The sequence below is a fragment of the Clarias gariepinus genome, chromosome 19 (assembly GCF_024256425.1).
Source record: "Clarias gariepinus isolate MV-2021 ecotype Netherlands chromosome 19, CGAR_prim_01v2, whole genome shotgun sequence".
In the NCBI taxonomy this organism is placed as follows: Eukaryota; Metazoa; Chordata; class Actinopteri; order Siluriformes; family Clariidae; genus Clarias; species Clarias gariepinus.
The window spans coordinates 7,791,790-7,810,225 of NC_071118.1; the positions used below are offsets into that span (position 1 = coordinate 7,791,790).

At 37.5% G+C, this 18,436-nt stretch overlaps 3 protein-coding genes across 3 annotated transcripts in view; 2 read left to right on the forward strand and 1 right to left on the reverse strand.

Annotated features, from left to right (window-relative positions):
* The window catches only part of lcp2a (lymphocyte cytosolic protein 2a), a 186,053-nt gene that overhangs the window by 147,958 nt on the left and 19,659 nt on the right, over positions 1–18,436 (forward strand). The window lies entirely within an intron of this gene.
* On the reverse strand, positions 2,868–6,206 carry slbp2 (stem-loop binding protein 2). Its single transcript, XM_053478164.1, has 8 exons — positions 6,155–6,206; positions 5,943–6,071; positions 5,747–5,812; positions 5,585–5,668; positions 5,348–5,494; positions 4,302–4,466; positions 3,157–3,301; positions 2,868–3,067 (listed from the first exon to the last, which is right to left on the reverse strand). Exons 1-8 carry the CDS (start codon positions 6,199–6,201, stop codon positions 2,897–2,899), a joined length of 954 nt encoding a protein of 317 aa, XP_053334139.1. The 5' UTR covers positions 6,202–6,206; the 3' UTR covers positions 2,868–2,896.
* Positions 7,663–14,362, forward strand: zmat2 (zinc finger, matrin-type 2). Its single transcript, XM_053478171.1, has 6 exons — positions 7,663–7,706; positions 9,382–9,472; positions 9,635–9,758; positions 11,152–11,225; positions 11,312–11,457; positions 13,034–14,362. The coding sequence occupies exons 1-6, from the start codon at positions 7,689–7,691 to the stop codon at positions 13,175–13,177; spliced, it is 597 nt and encodes a 198-aa protein (XP_053334146.1). The 5' UTR covers positions 7,663–7,688; the 3' UTR covers positions 13,178–14,362.

An 18,436-nucleotide genomic window follows, 5' to 3' on the forward strand; every position in this document is an offset into this window, starting at 1 on the left:
TATTGGGACCTTTTATAGAAATTATGTGTAAAAGATCTAGGTCATAAAATGAATAGACAGACATACAGCATGCAATGTAAGTGATGAACCACTTGGGGGCTGTTTATTCATTCATCTTCTACACAACTTATCCTGTACAGGGTTGCTGGGTGCCTGTAAAGTGTTCCAGAAGACTTAGGACACAAGGCAGGGGACTCTGTGGACAAAACAGTTGCACCTCCAGAGTCAGGGCACATGCCAAGTTGTTGTATTCCCACCTCTGGGTCAGTATGCATGGAGTTTGCATGTTCTCCCCATGCTTGGTGGGGTTTCTCCTGGTGCTCCAGTTTCCTCACACAGTCCAAAGGCATACAGATTAAAATTGCCCGTAATGGGTGAATGAGTTTGAGTGTGTTCCCGTTCCCTGCGATGGATTGACATCCCATCCAGGGTGTACCTCACCTTGTCCCCTGAGTCTCCTGAAATTGGTTCCAGGCCGCATGCGACCCTGTATACAGGATAAAGTGGTATAGATGATGGGTGAGCAAGTGCATGCCTTTGGACTGTAGCAGAAAAACAGTACCCAGAGAAAACTTATCAAACACACAGACCTGAGGTGGGAATCAAACCCTTCGACCCAGGAGGTGCGAGGTCACAATACTAACCACTATGCTACCGTGCTGCTGGGCATGCAGTTTTAGAAAATTAATCAACAACAGTGAGGTGTGATGCTGCCTAATGCAGCCCAAGCTGACTTCCTTTTACTAATTTGAAATTGCTTATTTTACTTTAATAGCACATCCCAAAGTGTTGTATTCCTCTTTTAACAATTTGTAAGCATATACAGTCTCAATATATAGCAGTATCAAGCACGAATAAAAAAGGGACGTATGCATAAGGCTTCTAGCATTAAATTTGTGCCAAATCAAAATACGCAAAATCAATTACCTGCTATGATTGTATGTAGGGTTGGAGGGTGCTTGGAGCCTATTCCTGGTCCCTCAATAAGGAAACCTTGGATTATACAGACTGTGCAGGAAAAAAAAATCCCTAAATCCACAAAGCACATGGAGAATGTCACTCTACTTACACAAAACTAGAGGTGGCATACAAGCCCCTAATCCTAAAGACAACTATGCTACTGGGCCACCATGCCCTTTCTCTCAAAGTTAATAAGACAAAAAAAAAATGTAGCTTATGTCATCAAGAAATTAAAAAGCACCTCCATTTTGAAAAAGTTATGGTTCTGACAAACATAGACCATTACAAAAGACTCCTTCCAGAAATTTTCAAATATGTTTCTTATTCAATAATGCAACAGCACTGGCTACATGAATGGGCACTTGCAATAATTTTGTAAACTGTTTTCAAGCTAGTAGAGAATCATATGTGAATGCAAATTTATACAAATCCTAGGCATACACAGATGGACTGTCACTGCAAGTTTTCTGTATGGTTTACTGTTACTGCATCCATTTCTGTGTTGCTCCAATAGGATAGGTGATGCTTTCAAATAGCATATCCAGGTAATTAAATTTAATTAATAGAATTCACAAAGCCATGAACCCTCTCAAAAGTCCTTAGAGTCAGTCATAAGTGACCATCAGAGTGTTGTCCTAGAGAATATGATGTTCTTTCAAATAGGCCTATTTTTTTCTATGTTGGTCAAAATTGTTGGGTTGGGTGTTATGGTCTAACCAGCCTTTCTAAATAACCAATTGCAAAAATATCCAAAGCATAAATGAGCCACAATATGTTCCAGTGGGTTAGGGTTTCATTTTATATTAGAGGTCCCTTTTCACCAAACATGCACACAGCAATGATGTACAAGATAGTGGAGCATATACAGTATATACATATAAATATTGTAACTGGTGTAATGCTCATTTCCTATATTATATTTTGCCCATTCTAGACACACAATAATAGTATTGACCATTGTTATTTTGGCTGCTCTCTGTTAGGGATCTCCACAACAGATCACGCAACCCACACTTTATTTTGGTATGTGTTTATGTTGGGTGCCTTTTCTGAAACAGCCCTCTCAGTTTGATCCAAGCTTGGGAATTGCACTAAGGGTGTCCTTTAACCCCTCTGGCTGGGAAGTAAACCCAAGCTTTGCAGATGTGAGACAAGAAAAGGTACCACTGAACCAGCAAAGTTTCCAAGGTTGGTAATAATTTAAGTGTTTTATCAAAATGAAAATGCAATGCCAAAGAAATCCCAACAGGAATAATACCACATACTCAAAGAAAAAAATAATAAATATAATTCTAAGATCATGTTACACTGTACCACTGGGAAACAAATTGTTGGGCAGTGTTGACCCAACAGAAGTGGTTCCAAGGAAAACAAAGCCTTGGCTTCCAAAAGTTAACTCGCCAAAGAACTCTTTATCCCACCCCACCCCCAAGATGCAAGTCTGGCCAAATGTCTGCAAATGTTGGGTAAGGTGCTTGTGGTATCCATTATTTTTATTAAATGACAAGTTCAAACTTTTAACAAATCTTTATTAGTTTTGCTTTCCACTAATTTAAGTTGTACAAAATAGGAAAGTTAGGAAAAGAATGTTAAATCACCAGCAACTAATACAAAAAACACAAGTGGAAACCAAACAACTGGATGTAAAATTAACAGAAAAACAAAGTGCATTTGAGAACAAGAGGCTATGCAAGTGAAAACAAAACTAGTGACAGAAAAACCAGAACTTTTATGAAAAAAGTAGTGAAAACAGCTGTGGAGATTAACAGTGGTATTAACAAACGAACATGACAATTTGATGCTAAATTACCACCAATGTGCTCCGTGCATGCAACAGCTTGAAATGCCAGACAAAGATACAAGCATTTCCCATGATTTAGACATGGCCTGTAGGGGAAAAAAATATATATATATATATAATAATAATCACGGTACACTAGTAAAATCTCCAGAGTGGCTGTTCACTCTGCAAAGCAGCTTCACTGCATGTGTTGTCAGTCTCCAAGAGAAACCTCAGCCATCCTAGAACATTCTCCTCAGCAGTTAATTGACTGTTAAAGGTATAGCCCAGTCCAGAAGAATGGCCTTGCTGGCTTGTTATTTCAGCCTTTACAGAGGAAAAGGAAAATAAATAAATAAATAAATACGAGACAATGTGCACAAAACTCAAAGTAGTCAAATTTAGGTTCTACTCACTTGAGGCATGAGAGGCTTCAGGAAACCATCGGATGAGCCCTCAGAAGTCTCAGCATGTACAGAAACACTGGGGTCAAAGGTTTCGGACTTTTCCCCCTTTCCTTCTTCACTCATGTCAGTGTTCATTTGTTCAAGCAGACCCTGCCTAAGAGCAAATCAACACAAACTATTAAACAAGATGAAATGAACATGTACTGACGCTAATTCAGACATGCATGGGTTAGTTTAATTATTTAAAAATCTGCTGAATATTTGGAAACAGTCAGTGAACAGTAGTTGTGCAGAAAAATGGCCAGAATGGTTCAAGCAGACAAGACGTCTACCATAGCTCAGATAACCACACTATTTAACCCTGGCCAAAAGAACTGCATCTCAGAGCCAACACCACAATGAACTTCCAGGTGCATGGTCCATACCAGTGACCTCGGGTTTGGCCTACTTCAGCAAGGAATGGGAACCTTGGGCAATAATAGACATGAGCCCACTGAAATAACTCACATCTATACGCACTCATCATTAATGCTGCATACATGGTTGTGGGGGGCTTGGGGCACGAGGCAGGGTACACAATGGACGGTATGCCAAACCATCACAGGGCACACACACAATGTTCATTTATGAACTGCGGGCAATTTGAGAACAACCATTAGCCTAAACTGCATGTCTTTGGACTGTGGGAGGAAACCCACCAAACACAGGGAGAACCTGCAAACTCCATGCACACAGACCCAGAGGAAGGAATCGAACGCCGACCCTGGTGGTCCAAGGCGACAGTGCTAACCACTAAGCCACTGTGCCACCCCCTGAAAACAGACAATGGAAAAGTGATACCAGGTGATGTTCTCCAGTTGAGACTATTGCGAGTGAAAAATCCTAGGAATCAGTTGGTTTCTGAACGAAAACCAAAACACTAGACCTGCATCGGTAGGCTTTTATGGATTGTTATAAACTGGACAAACTAGATGTACGACTCCTGTTAAAGTGTTTAAAGTGTTCTTTTCTTTATTTTTGATAGAAAGAATTTAGAAATTCAGGTCATCATTATTTTTATAAGTTTGGAAGTATTGACCACATCATACTGGACTACATCTGATTAAAGTCTTACATCCATACATTTAAGGGCTGAAAATGTCAAACATACATACAGTTGATCAACTGGATCATTTCCTTCAGGTCCTTGAGAAGTCAAAGGTGGGTCCCACGCATGCAGCGCTCTTCTCCAAAGTCTGACTTGCATATCCCAAGATCTTCGACTATACTTGCGATATTTGTTGGGAGTGGATGGGTGAAACCCAGGGATGCGAAAACACCTGAAAAAGTACAGTGTAAGAATGGGAAGAGCTCTTCCATAATTTCAACCTACAACATTGAGAACATTTAAGATAGCCATTTATTGATGAAAGTGTTTTGTTTTTACACTTTAACACAAGATTTGTTGGGTTAAAGCATAGATGTTTACTATGCAGTTAAAAAAAAAAAAATCCCTTCCAAACTGTTACGTTAAACACTAATGCAAAGATTTATTTATCTGGGATTGATTAATGGCCCTTTGCTTAACTGTACTCCGAGGGCACTTCTCAAATTGAGGCAATATTTTAATTTAAAATGTTAAACACCTACAAGCTCTGTCTAATAAATACCAACATCTTGGCCTTACACGCAAGGAATGTTTGCATCAGTTGTTGCTGAATTCTGCCAGTCCAAAAAAAAAAAAAAAAAAGTTTGCAGATTTGAATATTGATGAGCATTTATTTACATAAATCCCATTTTACTATTTTACTCTCGTTTTACCAACTGGGCTCTTGAACGAGAATTGCCTGCACAGGTGTGTAAAACCTAGCCATCTATGGATCAAATTAGTCAGTGTGTCGACAACGCATGCGCATCAAAGTAAGAGATAAAGCTTAAAGAAAATTTGACCTTCTGTACAAAAGGAGGACAATGCAATCTAGGCGTAAGCATTGCTTCTTTAAAAATTCTAACCTTGTTATTTTCAATTTTTGAAATTCCAGCACTTCAGTGCAGTTTCAGATGTTTGGACCCCACTGTAAAAATTTGTAATTAAAACTTGCAATTAAAAATCTAATTAATTAGCTAATTAAATAAAAAAGGTTAGAATAAAACTTTCTACTTAATTTGTACAAACTAGTAAAAAAAAAAAAAAAAAAAGAATGAATGAAGTTATTCCTACTTTGGCACTTGCTTCACATAGTTCTGGTAACCGCAAGTATTCTTTCCATACTGAATCTGCTTTTGCCGTCGCTTCAACACAGACTCATTAGTCTCAAAAAATGATGGATCCACATTGTGTGAACGCCATCGGTGCCTTGTTGGGGATCTAGGACAAACAGTAGCAACAATAACATCTGATCAAGAAAACTTTCATTAATGATGATCACTCCAACACACTTTAGGAAACAAAGCTGACCTCTTGATCTCATCTAAATCCTCAGTCCCTACAGCAACATTAGCTGTAGAAATCTTCAGGATGCACCGCTCAAGAATAGAGGATCTAATTGCGAAAAAGTTAGTTAAAATACAGGTAAAGAAAGTATGCATGTAAACATGACTTCAAAGCTAAGGACAAGACCTGCGAGGTTTGTTCATGGTAGAGGAATTCTGATCTCCACTCATAGGTGACTGGGGCGTCCTAGAGCTATAGAATTGCACAGAAAGATAAACAGAACCACACAAACAGACCAATACTAAACCTCCATGAAACCTGAGCTGGAGCAATTATAAAGATTTGATCTTACTGCTTAAGGCAAAGATCTTTACCTTCTTACCTGACCAGGCTGTCATATACTGAGCTGCAGCCTGGAAGAAGCCATGGCTCTGGGCTACCAGGGGGAAGAGGCAGCCTGAGCTTCATGTCTTGTAGTTCAGGGTTGGGCCATGGGGTAAAAGACAAACCCCTAAAATAAAAAACAGCAACGAAAACAAATTTAAGAATTAAGGCTTATACTCTTAACAGCAACATAATAGTAAAGAGTTGGACCTTGATTCCAAAGGACTCTGAAGTAGGGTTTCAATGCGTGTTGTCATGCTGACTTTGCCACATAGTAGGCCTCATAGTTTGAAAGAGCTTTAAATCAGCATCAGGTGCTGCAGGGCGGAGCTTCACAAATAAGCCAGCAAATGGCATCAATTACTCTGGGATTTACATGTTTTTTTCCTGTCTTCCATTTATTCTTGTCATGTTCCATTACATTTACATATTAGTAAAATTGTGAGTACTATTTTACTTCTAATTATTACATCTGCAATAAAAAAAATCATAATAAAAAAAATGTGAAATGTTAAAAAAAATGTTAAAAATTTGATAGGGGTTAAATAGGTGTTTTAAAAAGTCTTGCTGTAAATGCAATTTTAAAATGATCACCACATGATTATAGGTAATTCAATGAAAGAATATCACCAAAATGTGAATGAATGGTTGCTATTCTACTTAAAAACAACAATTACACATTCTTGCTCTAAATAAAATTTTATGGCATTGACTAATATTGTTCTTATTGTTAAATAAAAAGTTGTGCATTCACTGCAAACTGGTAAAGTACCTGTTTTGCCTGTTCCACAATACCTGAACAAATAGCTAAAGTACGAGGGGGTATCATTTTATGTTTAAAAAAAAATGTGTTGTTTATAAAAAGTTACATTCATTTATTTTGTTTGACTGTATGTACATTAAAAAATACATTCATTAATTGTTTATTTAATTAATTAATTAAACCTGGGGCAATTCCCAAAAACTGTCCCACGTATACTGAACTTACTCTAGTTACTTAATGGTACTGTATGAGTCTAAATATGAAACCAGATGTTTTGTCCATATTGAATAAGTTAATTTTCATGCAGAGACAAGCACTGTCTGCAATTTCCCTTGGGATTAATAAAAATTTATCTTATCTTAAATAAAATCCTACACAAGCACTGTGATGCTGCTGTATGTTTTAGCTATATTAAATAAATAAGTTCCGGAGGATGATTCACACCGTTAAAATTGATCCTCAGTGATATACACTGCAGCACAGCAGGGTAGTTGTTATGACTGTCGAAAGTGAAAGGTTCGATTCCCGCCTCGGGTCTGTGTGCATGCAGTTTGGATGTTCTCCCCATGCCCCTTGAGTTTCCTGGACATGCAGAGTAGTCTAATTGTTGTAGTGTGTGAATGAATGTGTGTGTGTGTGTGTGTGTGTGTGTGTGTGTGTGCGTGTGTGTGTGTGTTTGTTTCCTGCAACGGTGTACCCCGTGCCCAGTCTCCTGGGATATGCTCCAGGCTTCCAGTGGCCACAAATATCTTATTAAGATCCATCCATCCATGTAGGATTCATCCATCTAATCTGTATATCTGTGGAATGTGGGAGGAAACCGGAGTCCCCGGAGAAAACCCATCAGGCACAGGGAGAAAATGCTTGTTTAAGTCACGTGTTAATATATGGCGACAACAGAGCTTTTATTTTGAAATGTAGGGGTAAACGTGAAAAGGTTCCGGTGTACGTCACAGACAGGAAGTGGATCTCTGGAGCAAGATGGCGTCCAGTAGTGGTGTAAGAATAATCTTAGTTTTAATAGTATTTTTACGAGCAGAATCATTAATTGATTACGCAGCTGAACGTATTTAAAAGATGTTACTGTTCCTAATTTAAACGTATGTGTTTAAACCTGGTTTAATATGGTAAAAACCCCAGCAGAACACACATTGCTAACGTTAGCTGCCTGGCAGTGAAATGTTTTTGTGAGATGTTTAATAACATAGTACAGTCTCTGTGTCCTTTACTAGGTCTAAACGCTTTTGTTAACGATTATGTAGTATTCAGTTTGTTTATTCAATTATTAACTTATATAAACCCACAGTAGTTGTTTATGACAGCTATATTTAGTGGTAGTTATGTATCTGGGTGTTTACACTACAGGAGCGCAGCGGCGTCGTGATTCGGTTTAGAGCCGTAGTGCAGTGATCCGTTGTGTAGTGTGAACTCTCTGCGCACGGTTCGGTCATGTTGCGATCACGTGATTAGTAACAGTTGGAGCTGTTTATGTGGGCAGTAATGACAAGGTGTTCTGATCACAGGTGTAGTGATGGGTTTAGTTGGAGCTGCAGAATTTGTCACATTAAATAAAAATGTGATTTTGATCACATTGCGATTGTGGTTTGAGATATGTAACAACCATATGTACTACTTAGTATTTAACAGTAAATAATGGCACGAAAAATAAACAAATACGTACAAACTTTACATAGATGACTTTACATACATATTTTTATTTTTAGCTCTATTTTTCCTAGTTTAATTTAATTTTTTATTTAATTTCTATCGTATTTCTTTTATTCATATTTATTTCTTATTTGTAAACTTTAATTCTCTTCTAGGGTCAATGGCAGCCGTATAATGCATTTCACTACATTTCGTACTGTGTATGTTTGTGTATGTGACAAATAAAATTTGAATTTGAATTTGAGATGACTGTGAAAATGCCTCAAAATTTCATGCAAAATTTCAATTCTTATGGCGAACATTCGTAAGGGAGCGTGTTCATATGCCGAAGTTCCACTGTGTGTATTAAGGCTGGGAGTCATCAGTGACCACCCGATATGATATCTTAGTTGCTGATCCAATTAATATTGTGATTCTGTAGGTATCACTATTTTATAAATATCCATCACTGACTGGTGCATCTCTATTATATATGGAGACACAAATTAATCTTGCAGACAATGCATAAATTGGCACGTGAATCTAAACTTGGTTCAGACTTTTTAAGACTTATTAACTACAGTTATAAATACAGACAATCCCTCAACACTACATTCACGTCATAGTGTAGAGCTCGGAGAAAAACCATATCATATTATTTTCATTTAGAATGTTAAACAGGTGAGTTTACACCGAACGATTTTGCTGTTCTAAACTGTAAATAGTTGTTGAGATGTTGTGGTCTTAGAATGAGCAGAGTGATGTGTTCCACATGGCCAATTTAGGTCCTTTGCATTTAAAGACAGCTTTTCAAAGCTATTGGAAGGACAAATGTCCTCGTTACCTAAAGATCACTTTAAAGGACAAGATGTTAATGTAGTAGTCTCTTACTTGGGTGCTCCAAATTAACAGCTCCAAATCTCCTCCTCCTTTTTTGCTTGAATTTCAAATTAGCTATATATGGGCATTTTTTATTATATTATATTTTATTATAAACTAAAAATGTTTTAATTTTTATGTTTAACAGGCAAAGAATGATTTTCGGCGCAAGTGGGACAAAGATGAGTACGAACAACTGGCTCAAAAGCGAATCACAGAGGAAAGAGAGAAAAAAGATGGTGAGTGCATTCATAATTTATAAAAGTTGTAATCTCCTAATATAACCTAGTACATTTATTTTTGGATTGCATTACAGCATCATCACATGTTGGCAGAGATAGTATATTACTTTTATTTTTTTAATTTAATCATTTACTTTACTTCTGTGCTCTGTTCTCTAGGCAAACCTGTCCCCCCGGTCAAACGAGAGCTTCTCCGGCACAGAGACTACAAGGTGGATTTGGAGTCGAAGCTCGGAAAGACCATCGTCATCACCAAGACCACACCGCAGGCTGAAATGGGCGGGTAGGTTTCCTGATTTTTGTAACTGTGCTTCTTCTTATAGTCACACTGATGAAAACAAAACAGGCAGACTGGGATCTCCATACTTAAAAGCAAACCATTTTAGTCTAGTTATTCATACCATATGGCTTACATCTATCAGCAATTACATTAAACCCACTGACGGGTTAAATAAATAACATTAATAATTCTATTACAATTGCACTTGACAATGGGTGAAAATCATAAGTCGACAATCAGTTCTCAAAGTTGTTGTGTCAGAAGCAGGAAAAATAATCAACCATAAGGATCTGAGCGACTTTGACGAGCACCAAGTGTTATGGCTAAACAACTGGGGCAGAGCGTCTCCAGAACGGTGGAATTTTATTTTATTTTTTTTCCTTTTACGGGGTGTTCCTGGTATGCAACAGTTACAATGTTGCAAGTGTTGTTCAAGGAAGATCACCCAGTGCATCTGTTCATCAGAATTGGACCTTAGAGCAATAGAGGAAGAGATGGCATCAGAATGCATTATGGGAATTGCTCACAGTACACAGTACTCAAACCACTTAATCACAATGCAAAGGGCTATAAACCCAAAATAAATTCAGATATTGCATATACAGAGTCAGCCAAAAAAATGTACACACACTTCAACATGAAAAACTATACGCCTCTCTTCTGACGATCACATGATGTAAACAATGGTGCGACTACTGAGATCTTTGGAGGAAACATAATACTACACATTGCTGTATGATTTAATTTAAGGTTTAAAAAAGGGCGTAGATAACAACTGTTGAAGTGTTTATACATCTTTGGCTGGGTCTGTATATATTCATTAAGTTTATATTTTAATGACCTTGCATGTTTTGTTTCACACTCATGTCTGGGCAGAGTCTGCCTCTTCCTGACACTTCGCACTGTTTTACAGCCCAGCAACAAGACCATCGTTGTATAATGCACTGTAATATTTTAAAGTAACATTGTATAGTATTTTTAAATGAAGCAGTATTTAAAAAATAATTGAAAGGTATTGAAATTGATTCCTTATGGGCATATGAAGTAACCTCGCATGGGTCGTATGCACGGTTTATTATTGATATTGACTTTATTCAGAGTCCAAGGCGTTGACGAATAAATAAATACATATGCTAGGTGTATCAGCAGTGTGATTGCATAAACATGATTTTGAAGCAAACCTCAAACCTAGCAACGCTGGTAAATCCATCGATCTTATCAAATGTTAGCATGTGGGTTTCACACTACTTAAGAAGGTGGAGTAATCGGGTCATGAGTCTTTCAAGATGCTTTTAAGATGCTTTTGACCCCATTCACACTCTGACCACCGAGACAGATGTGTATACTTTGTGTGAACAGGACTTTGGTGTCTAATGTTGCACTTTCTTCCTTTCAGGTACTATTGCAATGTGTGTGATTGTGTTGTGAAAGACTCCATTAACTTTTTGGACCACATCAATGGCAAGAAACGTGAGTATTTCATCTTAGTGGTTTATTTGCTGTTTTACCAAACAAGGTGTGTAACATACATAATTAAATCCTCTCTTCTTGTACAGACCAGAGGAACCTGGGAATGTCGATGCGAGTGGAACGCTCCTCATTGGACCAAGTTAAAAAACGTTTCGAGGTGAACAAAAAGAAGCTGGAGGAAAAACAGAAGGAGTATGATTTCGAGGAGCGAATGAAGGAACTGCGGGAAGAGGTTAGTTTTGGAATAATGCTTATTCTCTTAGGGGTTTGGAGGTTTTGGAAAGAAATATCCGGAGCACAAAATCACTTTTCATATGTGGACATGTTGTTTGTAAAAGTAAGGACTAGTTGTCTTCATAGCTGGGTAAATAGCCCATGATATAATAATAATAGCCCCATATATGGGGCCAGGGGTAGCTCAGTGGTTAAGGCATTGGACTACGGTTCGGAAGATCCCAGGTTCAAACCCCACAACCACCAAGTTGCCACTGTTGGGCCCTTGAGCAAGGCCCTTAACCCTCAACTGCTTAGATGTGTAATGAGATAAAAATGTAAGTCGCTCTGGATAAAAGCGTCTGCCAAATGCCTAAATGTAAATGTAAATATAAGAATATAATTTGGCACATGCTCCTATCCACAGAAAGTCTCAGAATTGCTTTACACACTTTTACATTGATTAATACACGGCATGGTCGTAAAACTAATAATAAACTAATATTTTTTTGGACTGTCTTATGCTACATCTTATTTGTCTTTCGGCTGTTCCCTTTCAGGGGTCGCCACAGCGAATCATCTGCCTCCATCTAAGCCTATCCTCTTTTCTCACACCAACTAACTTCATGTCCTCTCTCACTGCATTCATAAATCGCCTCTTTGGTCTTCCTCTAGACCTCCTGCCTGGCAGTTCCAACCTCAGCATCCTTCTACTGATATATTCACAATCTCTCCTCTAAACATGCCCAAACCACCTCAATCTGGCCTCTCTGACTTTATTTCAAAAACATGTAACATGGGTTGTCCCTCTGATGAACTCATTCTTGATCCTATCCATCCTTGTTACTCCCAAGGAGAACCTCAACATCTTCAGCTCTGCTACCTCCAACTCTGCCTCCTGTCTTTTCTTTAGTGCCACTGTCTCTAAGCCATAGAGTATCACTGCTCTCACCACTGTCCTGTACACCTTTCCTTTCATTCTCGCTGATATTCTTTTATCGCACAACACACCTGACGCTTTTCTCCACCCATTCCCACCTGCCTGTACCCGCCTCTTCACCTCCTTTCCACACTCTCCATTGCACTGGACTGTTGACCCTAAGTACTTACAGTCCTACACCTTAACATTGCCATGATGGGTGCAACGCTTCATGTGTTTCTCTTCTTACCCTGAGATGCCCATTGCTTAGGAATAGGGTCAACCTGGACTCATCAGACAACATTACATTTTTTCATTTCTTCAAAGTCCCTAGCAAATTAAGCCTTTTTTGTTGATGCTGGCCAAAAATCTGACTCTTCTGAAACACAGAAGATTGTTTTGTTTGTAACATCTTTTCCATGATCATAAGATACGTCCTCTGTAACGGTTGATTAAGTGACGAGAAGCTACTTATTGGATCAGTTAGGGTTAATGGCATTGGTAATTCAATATTTTTGGTATCATTGGTATCCAATCAAAATATCCAAATGGCATCTTTGTAAAATTATTTAGATTGATTGAATGGCATGGCAGTGCCCTAAATATAATTCTGATTCTGAAAAATGTAATTATTGTTTCCTACCTTTTTAAACGGCACCTTTTTGTTTGCTTTCAGGAGGAAAAGGCAAAAGCTTACAAGAAGGAAAAGCTGAAAGAAAAGAAAAGAAAGGCAGAGGAAGACCTTAATTTCGAAGAAGACGATGAAATGGCTGCTGTAATGGGATTCTCAGGGTTTGGTTCCTCAAAAAAGGGCCACTGAATAAAAAAACGTGACCTCTGTAGCCATGCTGAGGCTCATCAGGCTCATCTGTCTGTCCAGCTGAAGGACTGGTTAGATTTGTCATCTTCACAGAACGCCATGACAAAATACAAAGCCAACAAATAATTCAATAATTTGCAAATTTGGCCACAGTCGGTTATTTGGCATCTTGACACCTGTTAAAATCTGTAGATTTTTATTCAAATAATTGTCCAGTTTTCTCTGTAAATTTGGAGTTAAAGTTAAAGGAATTAAAGTCTTTTGGCATTACTAAAGACTGATAAAGTGCTAAATGTGCTAAATAATGAAAAAAGGCATGTGGCATTTAAAGCAGGATTTTGTTTTTCTTTTGTTTTCTTTCTTTGCTATTTTTTTAATTGAATGTGCATTTAAATAACTTCATTTTATTTTACATTAAAAACTTTTTAACTTTTTATTTGAATAAATATTTAAATGCATTTAATCAGATTGTTTTCATTTTAACAAAATCAGCATAAAAATTTTCTTTTAATTTTAAATAAGCAGTATTACAATGTTTATTCCGTCATTTCCTATTACCAGTTATGCTTTGAATTAAAAGCTTTTAGCATAGAATTAGCAAAAAGAAGCACCAACTTGTGATTAACATCCAACTTGTGAATACATTTTTAATCTGTACCTCTAAAAATAAAAAAAGGAGGGGGGAACCCATGATTTCCAGAGACATGGATTATGATCCTGCCGGTTGAGTAATGTGGGAACTGGAATATGTTTGTTATATAATTTAATGGATAGCACTAACAAAAGAAAAAAAAATTGATCTGGAAATATTTTAGGGATATATATTTTAAGATGAGCTGTATAAAGTGGGATTGTTTAGCCAACTTTTAGATTTACATACTGTACATATGAAATTCATACTACAGTACAATGCGTTTACTGTTTCTCCCTAATATGACTAACTAAACCAGTGTCTTCAAGAACCACGCTGGAAAAAATGAATTTGTCTAAGTTCTTGGGTGACATAGGCTTCAGTGGTTAGGACTGTCACGTTGCAACTTCTTGGGGTTTGAAATTCACCATGTGCGTGTGTGGAGTTTGCATGCTTTCAGTGTATTTGCATGTTTCCTCAGAGTACTGTTGTTTCTCCTTCAGTCCAAAAACATACACTACCACTTAAAAGTTTGGGATCACTTTCTAATCACATCGTTGTTTTTGGTTTTTATTTCTTTCTATATGCAATAATCTCCTATGAATGTTGAGATGTATCTGCTACTTATGCTCTGTAAAGCCTTCATGACGGCTCTAATCCGAGGTGCTGTTTGTTAATTGGTGATTTCTGAGGTTGGTAACTATAAATGAACTTCTCTGCAGCAGATGTAAGTTTTAATCTTGCCTTACTGGCGCGGTCTTTATAAGCGCCAGTTTCATGATGGTGCTTGATGGGTTCTGCAAATGCACTGTACTGTTCTTGCAACTATTTCAGAAGGCTGACCTCTTTGTCTTAAAATAACTGCAAATGACTGTTGCTGCTGCTGTTGTTGTTACATAATTACCTAATTCCATATGTGTTGTTTTATAGTTTTGAAATCCCCAATGTATTGTTTGTAGAATGTAGAAAATAAATCACTAAACAAAAACAAACAAATTTTCAAGTGATCCCCAACTTTTGAGCGGTAGTGTAAATTGTAGGCTGACTGATGTTCCCAAATTGTCCATAGTCTATGATTGGGTGGGTGTATACGTGAATGTGTGTTGCTTGTGTGTTGCGAAAGAATGTGATTCCCAGTTATATCCACTGATGTAAAAGTCATAGGTTGCATATTTTTTGCGGTATTTGCTTGGATGGATGGATAGTTTGTGATGTAATTCTTTTTTACAAATTTAGTTATGTATTTGTATGTAATTCAAATGAAGGCTCACCGGGTAAATAGAAGCTAAAGTAAGAATTTATTAAACTCTGTAGTTGTTGATTATTGGATAATGTTGAAGATCTTAGCCATCAGCCATTTGTGAGCTGAAAGAGTTTACTCCAAAGGATAAGCTGAGGCTAAATGATCAGACTGTCTGAAAAGAGACCCAGCTAAAGTGACACGCACTAGTTAAGCCTACACGTCCCTGTAGAAACCAAAGAAGTATTAACAAATCATGTAGATAGTATGTCACACTGTCACTGCACATTTCACATTTAAAAATGAGTTTATCTAAAAGTTGACATAAATTGATTCCACTTAAAGTTTTGGGTGACCACTTGGTGGCGCTTTTGAATACAAAAAAAAAGGATAATGTTTTGGTTTTAGTAAATATTTCTGATTTAGTTCATATTTCACTTCCTGCTTATACAACAGTCAAGTAAGGTATAGTGATAGAGGGTATAAAGCACAATAACTTACTAAGAAAAGAGAATTCAAGTAATGAGAAAAAAAAACCTCAAGTGAGTACTGTTCATAGCTTTGTGATTGTGTTTAATAAACTGTACAGTTTGGGTTAGCTGGATTTGATAATAAAGTCTGATAAAGTTAATATTATGGCTCTGACACAGAGTACAAAAAAGTAAAAAAATGAAATAAAAACCACAAAAAAAAAAAAGTGGTGTTTTTGGTACAGGGGTTGGACAATGAAACTGAAACACCTGGTTTTAGACCACAATAGTTCATTAGTATGGTGTAGAGCCTTCTTTTGCAGCCAATACAGCATCAATTCATCTTGTGGATCACAGATACAAGTCCTGCACAGTGACCAGAGGGATTTTGACCCATTCTTCTTGCAAAATAGTGGCCAGGTCACTACATGCTGCTGGTGGAGGAGAACGTTTCCTGACTCGCTCCTCCAAAACACCCCAAAGTGGCTCATAATATTTAGATCTTGTGACTCAGATGTTCAACTTCACTTTCATGTTCATCCAACCACTCTGTCACCAATCTTGCTGTGTGTATTGGTGCATTATTATCATGATACACATCACCACCTTCAGGATACAATGTTTGAACCATTGGGTCCTCCAGAATGGTTTGGTAGTCCTTGGCAGTGACGCACCCAACTAGCACAAGTATTGGGCCTAGGGATTGCCATGATATTGCAGTCCACACCATCACTGATCAATATTCGAAGCAAAACTGTGCTATTACTCTGCTGATTAAACCTTGACACCCTTATTGGTGGAATATGCAATTAATAAAGACTAGGCTGGTCCAGTTTAGCCATGAAACCTCCAACACTAAATTGACTAGTGTTACAGTTTCATGTCCAACCCCTGTATGTTAAAATGTTTTGCACTTTAGTACAACCATAATGAAGCTAACAAAAGCATCTTGTAGCATTTAATATTTTTATGTACTGTTTTTACAAGGTGGAGCAGAACTGAAATATAGAAATGGGTTGGAGGCTGGAGGTTGGAGTCTATGATTAGTGCAAACCTGTGCTGGAAACTAAAAAAAAAAAAATAAGACAACAGTTTCAGTTTGGGCATCCATGTCAGATTATTTGCTATTAAATGTCTTGGAATCAGATGCAACAGCCCCAAGAATGGTCCTTCCTAAGTATTTAGAAAAGAAGATATTAGCCAGACTGAAGCTGATTTCTTTCTATACCAGAATATGGGATCATGCAGCGTACCAGTGCTAGTTATGTCAGGTTGTTTATTATTATACAGAGCGAAACTAGAGTTGATCTTCATTTCGGGTAATATTTTCAGCCCACTTCACTGACGCATTTATTAAATGTCATTAACAGTAACTGTGATGGCATATAAGAAAGGCAGTTGTAGGTGTTATAAAAGCGAACAATGTGGGTTATTTGTTCTGTAATCTCCAAAATGCATTGGAAGAGAACTTAAATGGGCCAAGCACATATCATCCAATCGAACATAAATTACACCAAGGGACAGACAATAAAATGACACGGTTTAACATAGAGATTTTCTCTTTTGGCCATGTTCAAAGAGGATGCGAGAACCTAGTAGGGCATTACAGACTTGAAACAGGCAATGCATCTGCCTACATGTGTTTAAAGATGTGGTGTGTGTGTGTGTTTTATTGTACTGTATAATAGTAAAGCATATTTTTGATTATGCTGTCAATAAATACTCAAGATTTGGTGGCACAGTGATGTAATGGTTGGACATAATGTTGCCTTGCACCTCCAGGGTCCATGTTTGATTCCTACCTTGTGGTCTTTGTGCATGGAGTTTGCATTGGACTCCCCATGCTTGGTGGGTTTCCTTCGGGTACTCTGGTTTCATCCCATAGTCCAAAAACATGCAGATTAGGCTAAGTGGAGTTCCCAAATCGCCCGTAGTGTGTGAATGAAAGTGTGTGTGTGTGTGTGTTGACCTGATGTCCTACCATGGTTGTAAAAATGGGAATTAATACAGTAGTCACCATTTTCCTTCTGGGTCCCTAGTTGGACTACAGAGGTTCCGAGGTGGATGGATGGAAATACTCAAGATATAATGCCTCAATCTATTGACAGATATTAGAATTTTATCCTTTCCATGTCATATCCCAATCAACCTCTACTGAGAACATATAAACAGGTATGTCGTAACCCCTAGGCTAGAAATGGACTGTGTCAGTGTTATCTAGAACCAAGATCTAAAAGGACTGCCTTTTAAAACCCACAAACCCAGAACAGCATCGGTGTGATATCAAAGGTGCGTCTAAGATTATTTAAAAAGCGTCAATAATCAGGAGATTATTATATGAAGAGTTAACCTAATCTATATATATAGTAGAATATAAAAGTCTCTTTTTCTAGGTCATAAGAAACGAAACAGCTTGCTATCAGCACTAAGAAAATCCGTCAACAGACACTTACATGTACAGTATAACGCTTCTGACTTGGATGTGATTCTACCTTCTGTCTTACTTCACATACAATCCACCCACTTACACCTCATATACACTCTGTAACCATTTCAGTTGCAAGGAAGTGGAAAAAATCATGCTGTATAGCAAGTATCATAGAGATGAATGTTGTGAGGATGCGCAAACAGCAGATGTTATCACTGGGAATGAATGTAGATGATGTTAAACAATGCTGTGCATAAAGTTCATCAGTTTCCAATAACAAACTTAAGGTCCAGGGGGAAAAAAATTGAAAGCACAGAATTTTAAAAGGTGAGGAAAAATTACAGTTGGTGAACAAAAGCCTCCAAAATTGGCTTGCCTTGTCAGTTGCAATAGATATTAAACTATATTATCTATAACTATAACTATATTACTATATAACTATATTATGTTCTACAATGTTAGAAAAAGTATTAGATTTTTCTAATCTAAT